Source organism: Microtus ochrogaster, chromosome 16 (assembly GCF_000317375.1).
Source record: "Microtus ochrogaster isolate Prairie Vole_2 chromosome 16, MicOch1.0, whole genome shotgun sequence".
NCBI lineage: Eukaryota > Metazoa > Chordata > Mammalia > Rodentia > Cricetidae > Microtus > Microtus ochrogaster.
In genome coordinates this window covers 49,302,302-49,314,376 of record NC_022018.1, presented here as the reverse complement: position 1 = coordinate 49,314,376, position 12,075 = coordinate 49,302,302, and the positions used below count along the sequence as shown (strand labels likewise).

Genomic DNA, 12,075 nt, shown 5'->3' with positions numbered 1-12,075 from the left:
ATTATTATTATTATTATTATTATTATTATTATTATTATTATCAATTAGACAATACAACTTAGGGAGGAAACATCTTTATAATCGCAGGTAAAAATGCCCAGTAGAATGGGGTGTTTCCAGGAAATAAACACACCAAATTACAGGTACCCATTTACACCATGCCAGGTACCTGAGAAAGATCACAGCAGCAAGCATGTAAAGACACAAAAGAAGCAAAAGACATTCTGGGGTCTGGGATCTCGGAGATTGTCTAACCGAAATTAACCCATCAGAGACCCTCCTCCTGGTGGGCTGACACCTTGAACTTTAGTTGTTGCCTGCTGCTCCTCTGACAAGGCCACCGGCAGGTAGGACAGAAGGAAAATCCTATTCTTGTGCATCACCCACCATCTCTGTGGTTTTGCTGTGCCCTGCACTGTTCTGCCCTTGGAGAGGGAGGTATTATGAGGAAAACTATAAGCATTGCTGCCTCTCACCGTGTTTGCTGAGGGAAGCAAGCCTCTTTCCTCTTTAGGATGGGTAGCACATCCCGCAAAGGCAGGGACAGGGTTACTGCTCCAGCTGTGCTTTGGTTCGTTCAGCCTGGGAGTCCCACTGGACAACAGTTGTTTCCTTTGGGTTCACTCCCAAATGTAACCCACTCACTGTTCTTCAAGTATGAAGCCGTAGCCTTGGACATGTCTCAACTGTGGGATGCAGAGTAACGCATGGTCTTAGAAAAGGAAAAGGAAAGGAACATTATGGTATGGGTTAGGAAGCAGGTTATCCGCTGGGAAAAACGCGTTAACAGGCACCTCAAGTAAAAAAGACTCAGTCTGACCCCACCCTCCACCATCTAGCCTGGGTGGCCTGTGGCACAGTGTTCTCTGTGTTGTAGGCGACTTTAACCCTGAGAAGGAGGAGGTTTGCTTACGAAAAGAAAATGCAGCCTCATATGCTCTAAACAGGAATGGATGGAAAGAAAGGCCATCTCCCCAACCCCAGTCAGAAAGCTGACTTCTCAGTGGGCACAGCAAGGCACCCTGTGTCTGCTCCCAAGCACAGGCAGTTCATCATTCCCACTTCTGCTAGGCAGTCTCAATAGACACAAGCTAACCTGCATGGGCATCCACCCATCAGTAGGAGCTGGACATGAGCGAGGAGTGGGGGGAGCCCACCCCTCCACATCAGCTTGAGCACCCATAAAGGGCCTGTGAGAAGCTATCAGCAGTGTCACTACTGGAAGTGACACCGCACAAGAGCGCCCCAGTGGGTGCTTTGACTTCTGTCCTGCAGTGTCCCATTGGGAAAGCAGCCTGCCAGTCTCTGTCCCATGCTCCTAGAAGGCAGCATTTCTCAGGAGTAGCCAGGATGTGCTCAGTGTTCTGTCCATAAAGTGCTCTAGCCTGCCACTTCCCTCTGGCCTTAGCTCCATGTTATTAGGGCCATCTGTCACTTCCCAGGTCCTCCTGAGCTGACTGCTTCCCTTGCTTCCTTGGCTGCTGGCTCTTTAATATTCACTGCTGTTTTCTTCTCCCAGTTTGAGTTGCACATGTTCCTATGGCGGGCTACGCTGCTGTACTCACTGTGTGTGCCCTGATGGCTTTTCTTTATTTCTCTCTTTCTCAGTTTGGCTGCTGTGGACTGTGAGTCACTGGCAGCACCGTCTTAGTGGATTAACTGGATCCTAAAAATAGTCCAGGCTCTCCTGCAAGCAGCAAATAAGACCGAATAGCCAGTGTCCCTTAACTACTCAACCATATCTACTGTTCAGTCTGATAGAAAAAAAAATTATCAAAGTATAGATGCTCAGTGGCCCGAGTGAAGGCCATGCACCAGCCAGGTCTATGGACCAGTTGTAGATAGACAATATCTCACTACTCAGTTCTGACGTCAGAAGGCTTCCCCTAGGAAACCACGTCACCACACTTATTCGGATGACCCATGTGGTGGCTCTTGACTGTAGTACCTAGGAAGGACGATTGCTTGAGCCTGGAAGTTTAAGAGGAGCCCAGGCATCATAGCAAGACCCATCTCAAAAACAAAAGGGAGGAAATTTGTAGCTCTTCAACCTTTATGGGATATAAGTGTCCTCTATTTGGTCTTATTCTTGATGAGAGGTTGCTTTAGACCACAGTTATTATGGCTTGGCTTTATTTCATTTTGTCTTAAGGAGTCACCAAGATTGTTCTTGAACTCTGGACAGTCCCCCTGCCTCGGACTCCTGAGTGCCAAGACTTTATTGTGTAAAGTGTTCTATTTAGAGACTGGAAGATAGCACAGTCAAGCACACCTGAACTTGATCCCTAGAAAGTCAAGTGTGGCAAAACATACTTTTCACGCTTTCTTTGTTGTTACAATCTTGTAATGAGGATGGGTGAGATGGCACTTAACACCCAGCCTGGCACAGTGAGGTCAACCCCCATAATTCACAGGGTAAGAGGAGAGAACCAACTCCCCCAAGTTGTTCTCTGACTTCTGCACATTAAGCACCACAAATACACATACACATGATAGATAGATAGATAGATAGATAGATAGATAGATAGATAGATAGATAGATAGATAGTTGTAAATTTGGCATTTTATTTATTTTAATTATGTGTATATGTGTGTGTCTTATATATGAGTTTATACATGTGAATGCAATAGCCATAGAAGCCAGAAGGAGGATTGACTATCCCTGGAACTAACGTTATAGCTGCTAAGTGAGCCACCTGGCATGGGTGCTGGAAATCAAACTCAGGCCCTTAACCTGCTCTTAACCTTTAACAATACATGCTCTTAACCTTTGAGCCATATTTCTAGACCCCAGTTAAACACACACACACACACACACACACACACACACACACACCCTTGCACTGTGTGCTAAATTTATTGCAACTGAGCCTGTATGAGCAGGCCGTTGTTGACTATAGCCACAATTCACACTACCTTCTGTGAGTTCTACTAAATGCATGTTGGCCCCTGTAGCCAGCATTCCAGTACCATCCAGAAGAGATTAACCCCTCTAAAAATCCTTTATACATTACCTGTTTACCCATATCCTACTGTCACGTCTCAGAGCACTAAGAACCACCAGTCTTTACTGTCCCTAGTTTTGTCCCTATCCAGAGTGGCCCACATTTGGGATCATGCAGGATGCTGCCTGTCAGACTGGCTTCTTTCACTTATCAACGTGCCTCTGAGGTTTTCCTCCATGCATTTCTGAGGCTTCTACCACTCTTGTTTTTTGTTTCAGTGCTAAACATGATATCTATGGTTGTTCTGGTAGCTTGTTTTGTTTTTTGAAGTATGGCGTCACTGTGTAGCTGTAGGCTGTGAGCCTCCTGCTGCAGTTTCACAATAGCGAGAACTGCATGTGTGGGCTTATCTCTCTCTCTCTCTCTCTCTCTCTCTCTCTCTCTCTCTCTCTCTCTCTCTCTCTCTGTGTGTGTGTGTGTGTGTGTATGTGTGTATTTGTATTCACATGTGTCTGTCTGTCTTTACTAAGAATTGAATTCAGGGCCTGATACATGCTCAGCAAGCTACCTTGGTGACTTGGTGACTCTATTACCAAGCTACCTCTCCAGCCTATAATGTTAAGACATATGGGGTAGAAACTGTGCAAGCAGTGCAGAATGCTTCAGCACTAGCTGCGTGTCCATCTTGACCAACCACGAGCCTCCTAATGGGGCCTTCCCTTTGGAGAGTTCTGGGAGCCGTGCCCTGATCTGTGGTTTAGGGTTTATGTTTGAAGGTATCCGAATGTGAGGCTGTGGGTTTCCTGAGCAACCCTAAATTGCTTTCGCCCAAGGCTAAGTCGCGTGACTAGATGCTTTAAATAGAACGTTCACAGATCCTTTCGCACTTCACCAAAGAGCTGGATGATTTTTATTAGTGATTTTCAAAAACTGAAATTAGTAGCTCCCTCTCTGCCCCTTCATCGGCAGAACTGTGGAGTTCTCTGGTTTACTTCCCGTTGGGAACGTAGTCCTGCAAATCCTTCCCCAAGGAAAAGAGCACACTGAACCTACCAGTGAAAAAGAATCTATAATTTCACTTCACAGACAATCAGGAGTTCCCAGCACAGTAATCTGACCCCCAGACAAGACCTCCTTTACTAAAATGCAGCTTCTGAGAAACATGATGGCTTCTAGCTCCAGGCAGAAGCTGTATTTAAGAGATGGTGCTAACTTGGGGCGAGGGAGAAATGCTTGGCAAAGCAGAAGCCCTTTGCAGTTGGGAAAGCAGGGAGCCTCGGGAAGGAAGGAGAGGAACGCTTAAACAACAGACGTTTTGTTTTCCTTCTGCCCGGCTTTTGGTGAGATGTCCATATGTGTTTGTATGGATGCAGCACTAATCTAAGATTGAAATATGCAATCAAACAGCCTAACTATATAGTGTGCATCGTGTTTAGATACGGCAGTCGTTGACTAAGTTGTTACAGGAATTTTATGTTGTTTTTCACATAGCAGAGCTAAATGTAATGTTAAAAGCTAGTCCTTAGCTGCAATATGAAGGTGGCACATGACTATGAACCTGGAAGTGAGGCCTCATTGCTTCCATGTCTGGCTTCCTCCATCAGTCCCTAAAAATGAGAGGTATTCCCTACAAGGGACTCACTGTATTTAGGGGCTTAATCAAGACCATCATGCAAACTGTTTGGATCCCTGATACGATGGAGAAGGAAAGCAGGAGGGGAATTAAAGCATAATCCCATGAAGTTATGGCCAGTTCAGCAGCTCGCAGGAGAGCTCTGAGAGGAACAGCTATGGCCTAGTTCACAAAGATGCCAATGGGGCAGACATAGACCTTGAAGGAAGGACCATTGTGATTTAAAATAAATTTTAAAAGTAAAGTTTGTTCATTGTCTTACACGGTGCTTTCTCTTGGCCACCTCTTCTACTGCAGTGTTTTCCATTAGAAGACAGGAATCTCTTCAAAAGTTTCCTAGACTCTGGGAATAGCTGCAGGAGTGTGGGGGAACAAGTGACAGACTCTAGAAGTAAGGTACGAAAAAGGTGCATCAAAATGTAAGTGTCTGTAGGAAGGAAGCTAGGGATGGGTGGCCACTGTACGGCACAGAATGTCGGCGAGGTGCTGTCTGAGGAGATGGGCAGGCAGCAAGTCAAAAAGAACCCCAAACGTAGAGAGTGCAGTGCACAGACTAGGCAGGACACATGTGTCTTTGGAGTTAAAGAGACACACACACACAAAAGGCAAGGTTGCTTTTCGAAGGTGAGAAGTGGTGGCAGGTGAGTCCTGTGGGGCTCGTTCTGGTGACATTTTTCTCCAAGTGACATGCTGGGCTGGGCCAAAACTCAGGCAGTGAGCGTCATGAGAAGTTACCTAGGTGTTTGAGAGGAGGATGTGGTGGTTTATCTGTGATTTGGATGTGGGTAGGACAAGATGATGAAGAAGACTGTGATTTCCAGGGATCTGAGCTGAACAACTTGAAGAGAGGGATGGAGGGAGGGAACAAGGGAGGCAGCAGCAGAAAGTGTTTCTCTCATAATTGAGGTTGAATTGCTGATAGGACACCCAAATGGCTGTATGTTCAGATAACGGAGTAGCCAGTATCTAGCCTATAAGCTCCTGAGAAGATGCCTGTATCCCAGAAAACGAGGACCTCTGCTTTATACAAGTCACCTTTCACAGTCTCTCACACTTAGTACACGCTCACTGCTCTAACAGGAAGTCACCTCTTTACCATATTGTAATGTCACTGTTCATGTAGGGCGAGATCAGGAGGCAGAGAGGAAAGGGAATGCTGGGTGTGGGGATGGGGTCTGGTCTAAAACCTGGATTCACTCTCAATTCCATTGGCTAATTGCTATACTATAAGGAAAATGATTTTACTACTTACAAAATTAAAAGCTGAAATGCTGCTGCTCATCTCGTTAGTATGTTATAAGCACAAAAGAATACTTTTGCCAAGTCGGAGCATTTGACAAATAATAGGCACAAGACCACGCCCTCCTTGTGGAGCTCATTAGCATCTTAGTCTGACCAGTATTTAGCATGAATACAGCTGGGCTTCCAAGGCTCCTGCGAGTCTTATAATTGAACTCTTCAGTGGGTATTTTGTCATGGCTGTAGGTCGGGAACGGTTTAACAGACCCTCTACAGAGCAGGTATTTAGTAAAATATTTTCAGTGATAAATGGACTTTACACTTGTCTGCCCAGGTCTGAGTACGCTGAGTTCAACTGCTGCAGCAGTTAGCAACCCCTGTTTCAGGTTATGGCTGCAGGCGTGAGAGGCTGGTATACAGAAACTTATTTTTCATTCTCATCCGGCCCTTGTGTGTTTATGTTAAATAAAACTCACTGCGGCCCAGGGAGATGGCTCAGTTGGTAAAGTACTTTCCATGCAAGCGCGAGGACTTGAGTGTGGATCCCTGGGCCCATACGAGTATGGAAGGCTGCACCTGCCATCCCAGGACTGACAGAGGCCGGGAGGCAGAAATATACGTTCCTCAAGGCTTGCTGATGCGCTCCAGGCCATTGAGAGACCCCGTCTCAAAAGAACAAAACCAAACCAAAGGTGGACAGCTACAATCACAACATCCTGTCTAGAAGCTAGCATTTCCCAGCGGTCCTCCTGGACTCTGGCTCCGACATTCTTTCCTCCTCCACCATGATGTGTCCTGAACCTTGGGGAGTGGAGCTTAACATAGACTAAGGCGGACCGCTCAGTCCCTTGCTCTCAGCACTTTGACCTTTTTGTTGTTGGTAGTGGCTGCTGTGGTAGGAGGAATCATCGAGGGTGTGGCCACTGGTGAGTCTCCTATGTGTAGAGGATGTGCAGCACTGGCGCACAGAAAGGGGATGCTACATAGTCTTAGTGGGTTATAGATTTTAAAAAGACATTAAGTTTGAAAGGAGATTAGAAGGGGAAAATGGGGAGTAGTGTGTGATTTTTAAAAGAGAACTTAAAGCATCGAAAAGGGAAAGAAAAGGTGAGTGTCTGAGGAACTCTGGCCTCTGTGCACATGCATTCACACGCCTTCACACCAATGTGTGGGCGCATGCAAAACCCACACACGAACCATTTTCTAATATCTCCTTCCTTCTCTCTCCTTCCGCTTCTGTCTCCACAGGTCAGTGTTGAAGTTTTGGTAGAGTATCCTTTTTTTGTGTTTGGACAGGGCTGGTCGTCCTGCTGTCCTGAGCGAACCAGCCAGCTCTTCGATCTGCCGTGCTCCAAACTCTCCGTTGGGGATGTCTGCATCTCGCTCACCCTCAAGAACCTGAAGAATGGCTCTGTTAAAAAGGGCCAGCCTGTGGACCCTGCCAGTGTCCTGCTGAAGCACGCAAAGACGGACAGTCTGGCTGGCAGCAGACACAGATATGCTGAGCAAGAAAACGGAATCAACCAGGGAGGCACCCAGGTGCTCTCTGAGAATGGTGAACTGAAGTTTCCAGAAAAGATTGGATTGCCTGCAGCACCCTTCCTCACCAAAATAGAACCGAGCAAGCCCACAGCCACAAGGAAGAGGAGGTGGTCAGCCCCGGAGACCCGCAAACTGGAGAAGTCAGAGGACGAGCCACCTTTGACTCTTCCCAAGCCTTCACTCATTCCTCAGGAGGTTAAAATCTGCATCGAAGGCCGATCTAATGTGGGCAAGTAGAGACCGTGCCGGCAGCGGAGGCCTGGGCCTCCCTTGCTGTCTGTATCCCAATTACTGTACTGTAGGCTAAATAACACAGTATTTACATGTTATCCTATTACTTTAGGTTTGTGTTCTAACCTTGTCATTAGAGTCACACAGGTGTGTCGCAGGAGACTGGTGCATCTGCATTGTCTGCGAGTGTCTGTTGAGAGCTGGCGGGGTGAAGGGTGGTTAGAACCGTGGCCGTGGAGCTCCCGGGCATCCTAGGTGGCCCTGAATGTGGCTTGATCGGCACCTGCCTTCTCCAGCAGCACAGAGCCAAGGGGCATCAGTTCTCACTGGTTTCAAGAGCAAATTTAGTGGGAAGTGACCAGCAAGGGTGTCTGGGTGTGCCCCTGTGAAGGGGTGCATGGGTGCCATGGTGGCGAGTGACGGTCTCTCTTTCTCTGCCTCCCTTTCCCATGCTTGCTCACTCTTGGCATGGGATTGGGGGACCTGGGTTTCCTACATGCAAAGTCATCCTCAGGAACCCAGCTTCAGGGCATCATGGGGAGGCGTCAGATGACAGATAGGAAATTAGTTTCAAAGAACGTGGTTCTCTCCAACATATTTTACAATAAAAAGCAACTTTTAATCCTATATATATATATATTTCCCCCATGGGGCCTGACTGCACTGAGATTTTTTTTTAAAGCAGCTGCCACAAGTGGGATTTCATTTCTGCTTTACCAGTCCAGTGACTCAGTGATGTCACCAGGTGTCATGGTGGGCAGGGAAGTCCTTCCTCAGGTCACCCCTGGTCAGGGGGGTGGCAGTGGGGCTGGGGGACAGAAGGAGTACCCCACACTGGTTTCTGTGCAGTGTTAGGAAAACCAATCAGGTTATTTGCATTGACTTTTGCTCCCAGAAAGGAAATGCGAGCTCCCCTCCAGAGAGAGCCAGGCAGCTCTCGGAGCTGAGCCGGGCAGCTTCTCCGTCTTTTAGGTCTAGTACTGTTTCTAGTTCATGACTATGGACAACTCCGGTGCCACTTTCTTTTTTTTTCTTAATCCCAGTGTGACGTGGAGAATTAGATCTGGAAGACGCACACCTGTTACTATTCTTCAGCTGTCAAAAGTGCTGTGTGCAGACTTTTCTTAACCAAACACCTTGGTCTGTCAGCGAGAGTACTGTATCTAACTTGAAACTCTTTGGCAAGAAAAGACAAACCTAAGTTGCTTTTGATTTTTTTTTTCAACACTGTAACTACTTTTCAGCTCTGCAGGACTGCCCATGAGCCAGAAAAGCTCCCGTCTGGGGTAAAGGGATGAGTGTGAATATGAGTGTGAATTATGAACTAGTATGACAGTAGATGACCACCAAGTACTACGGCAGGCACTTGTCACTTTGGTGTTGGAGAAAGAGCTAAAGGCACATGCAGAGTTGGCAGAGAAACTGGGAAAACACAGGGAGGAAAAGACACTCGTTTTTGTCCAGTGTTTTTAGGGTGAGCTCCTAAAGAACTTTGCGATTTGCACATCTTGAGATTTTAGTTTGTGTGATATTCCTGCAGTTTTTATCCAATAACGTTGTGGGAAAGGTTGGGGGGGGTGTCGAATGAGCATAAATAAATGTAGCAAAATTACTTTCTAACCTGCCTAGACCTTAGGCCATTCTTAGAAGGTTCTGTTCCTTTCAGGGTCATTTTGTCACCTGCCACATCTGTCATGAGAAGCCAGGTCTGAGTTTTTTTTTCAGAATCACTGAGCGTTTCCCATATAGACATTTTATATATGTGAGCAAGTGGGTTGTTTGTTTGTTTATTTCTGGGGGAAAAGTGTTAATATTCAGAATGATTTTTTTTTTCTATTTGAAATCAAGCCAAGATTTAATGTTTGGTACAAAAACCCAGAAAGGGTGTTTCATGAAGTCACAAGTTTTCATTCCCAGAGATCAAAATATCATTTGCAGGTTCTGAGTGTGTCTTAAAGTGCTTTAAACCAAGTTTTATAAATAGAAATTTTTAAATATTCTTACTTGGTTGCAACTAACCCAAGTAAGTACTTATTTGGCTTTTCTTTTAACCATTGAAAAACAAAAAGGACTTCTTCTAGTTCTCAAATTAGAAAAAAAAGAGACCTCTTCTCCCTTATACAACCCAAATGTTGGCTATCCAGTCTGCACTCACACAGAGGGACAGAGGGTCTCATTGTGACTGATGGTTTTTTTTTTTTGTTTGTTTGTTTGTTTTTTTCTGGGATGTACCAAAAACCTTTGAGTAAGTTCAGAATAGCTGGCCTCTCCCTAAACTTCATTACCCTCCCAGCACCTAGCAGAGCTGGGTGGGCCCATTCTTGCAGTCACATTGCTTAGTTAGTGCTGTGATTTTTTTTTTTTTTTAATGTTTCTTTTCAGAGACCTTGCTTAATCTTCCATATATTCTGCTCAGGGCACTTGCACTTATTAGGGTTTTTTTTTCCTTTTCTTTTTTATTGTTTGTCTTGTTTTAATCTTTGATGGTAAGAGGAATAGGAGGCCGCCACAGGGGTGCTGTGTGGCACTAATTACAACAGCTCAGAAAACACATACATCACTTTCTGGCTTACTTCGGGTATTGAACTGACTGTATTCACTAAACCGACACTAAAATAGGTAAACTCACAGTTCAGAGCAATAGGAATATCATAACTTTTGTGGTTCTATTTCAGGTATAGGAACTTTAAAAATCATTGGTCCTTCTAAAGCATTTGTCCCGTTTCACTCTCTCATTCTCTTAGCATGTGCAATACTTTGTGTGCCAATAGTGAGCTATCTAGTTAAAGTTCATTCGCTTTGGGCTTTTTCCTTGTTCTGTGGGTCGACCTTCCTTCCCCTTGCTTGACCAGAGAAATGCTGGAGGGAAGGAGCCAGGAGAGGCGAGCCTGCTTGCTTTCCCTTAATGTGGATACAGAGTACTGGGGTAGGGGAGCTGTATCTGTCACCAGGACATAGTGCCATCATCCAAGGAGACCAGAGGGAAGCACGCACTCGCTTGCTGAGAAGGCCCATTGCTCTGCACTCTGCGAAAGCCCTTCACTCTGTAGTGAAGCTGGAATGCGCCAAGAAGGCGGATGGTTCCTAGAACACGCTCTGGAGCAGTGTTGGGCTGCAATCAGCCCGCTTTTCAGTCTCTTCCGGGTCCTTGAGACTTTGCTCTCTGCCTTTGAGCGCCAACAACTTACTGCCTATGTGCAAATGTGCGTGTGTTCTGAGCTTGCCCACCGGTGGCTTTGGAGGGGACCACCTGGCAACCACAGCCACCATTTCCTTGTGACAGCTTTCTCCTCAAATAGGAAGAGCACTCAGAGGCAGGAGCCACCTCTGGTTTGCAGACACGGGTGGGGCCCGCCAGACTCCTGAAGCAGCTGCGGTCACCCTTGGTGTAGGGAGCACAGTCACGGCTGTGCCATCGGCATACAAGGATCAGCTACGCGCCTCTGTACCTGTCCTCTTGGCAATATTTTACCCACAGTTGTCTTTCATTCTCTCCTCCTGCTTTCCATTTTTTTTAAAAAAAAAACAAATAACAGCAGGCCTTTTGCGTTTACAGTGGAACACACAATCACCAAGAAATGAGTCAGGGCGACAAGAAAACATAGTAATATTACTAATAAGAAACCAACAAACAAGAACCTCTCTTTATAGGGATTTCTAAATATATAAAATGACTGTTCCTTAGAATGTTTAACTTTAGAATTATTTCAGTTTGTCTGGGCCACCTTGGGGTCAGCAGGGGTGGGGTAGGGGTTGGAAAGAGAAGGCCATGGATGCCACTTACCTCAAATCGTTTTAGAAGTGGAAATCCAAATTGCAATTTTTGGGGGGGATGGGGCTTGCAGGATAGTTGTCTATGTTGGTCACATTTTGCTTTTCTCAATTCTTCCAGCTCAGTTTGGGATGGCCTGATTTTTTTATGGTGGTGGCGGCAGCAGAACGTCCTTAACTCTGAATTCTGACCTTGTATGTTTTCTGTTAGGTGAGCTTGTTGGGTTCCTCCCCTCCTCCCCTTACCCCCACCAGGAAGTGGCAGTGTCCTTCCTGCTCCCCTGCAAGGAACTCTGCGGAAGCTTTCACACCTCTTACTCAGGGATGGGGCTGGTGTGTGTGTGTGGAACACAGACGTGTTCAGCAACAGCACTTTGGACTGCTCTGGAGTAGGGTTGTACAATTTCAAGGAATGTTTGGATTTCCCCGCATCGTGTGGATTGCTCCTTAGCTACTGCACAGATTGCAATACAATGCTGCACGTTCAAGACGAACAGTAGCTCCTAGTGATCAGAAAATCCACTCTTTGCACATAGTTTGATCTTTACTGAAATACGTTGCCAAAATCTGTTTTTGTTGTAGCTTTGGGTTTTTCTTTTTTTTTTTTTAAGGAAACAATTGACAATACCCTTTAACATCTGTGACTACTAAGGAAACCTGTTTTGTAGATGCTTTTGAAGACACTAACACCTATTTCAGACATGGGTGAGGAGG

The 12,075-nt window shown here is 45.9% G+C and overlaps 1 protein-coding gene across 3 annotated transcripts in view; it reads left to right on the top strand.

Moving 5' to 3' along the window:
* Atxn1 (ataxin 1) overlaps positions 1–8,229 on the top strand; it is a 380,515-nt gene extending 372,286 nt beyond the window's left edge. For all 3 annotated transcript variants that reach the window (XM_026783019.1, XM_026783020.1, XM_026783021.1), the window contains one exon: positions 7,066–8,229. In XM_026783019.1, coding sequence (XP_026638820.1) covers positions 7,066–7,596 — 531 coding nt within the window. In that variant the 3' untranslated portion in view covers positions 7,597–8,229. The remainder of the gene's footprint in view (positions 1–7,065) is intronic.
* The last annotated feature ends 3,846 nt before the right edge of the window (positions 8,230–12,075 follow it).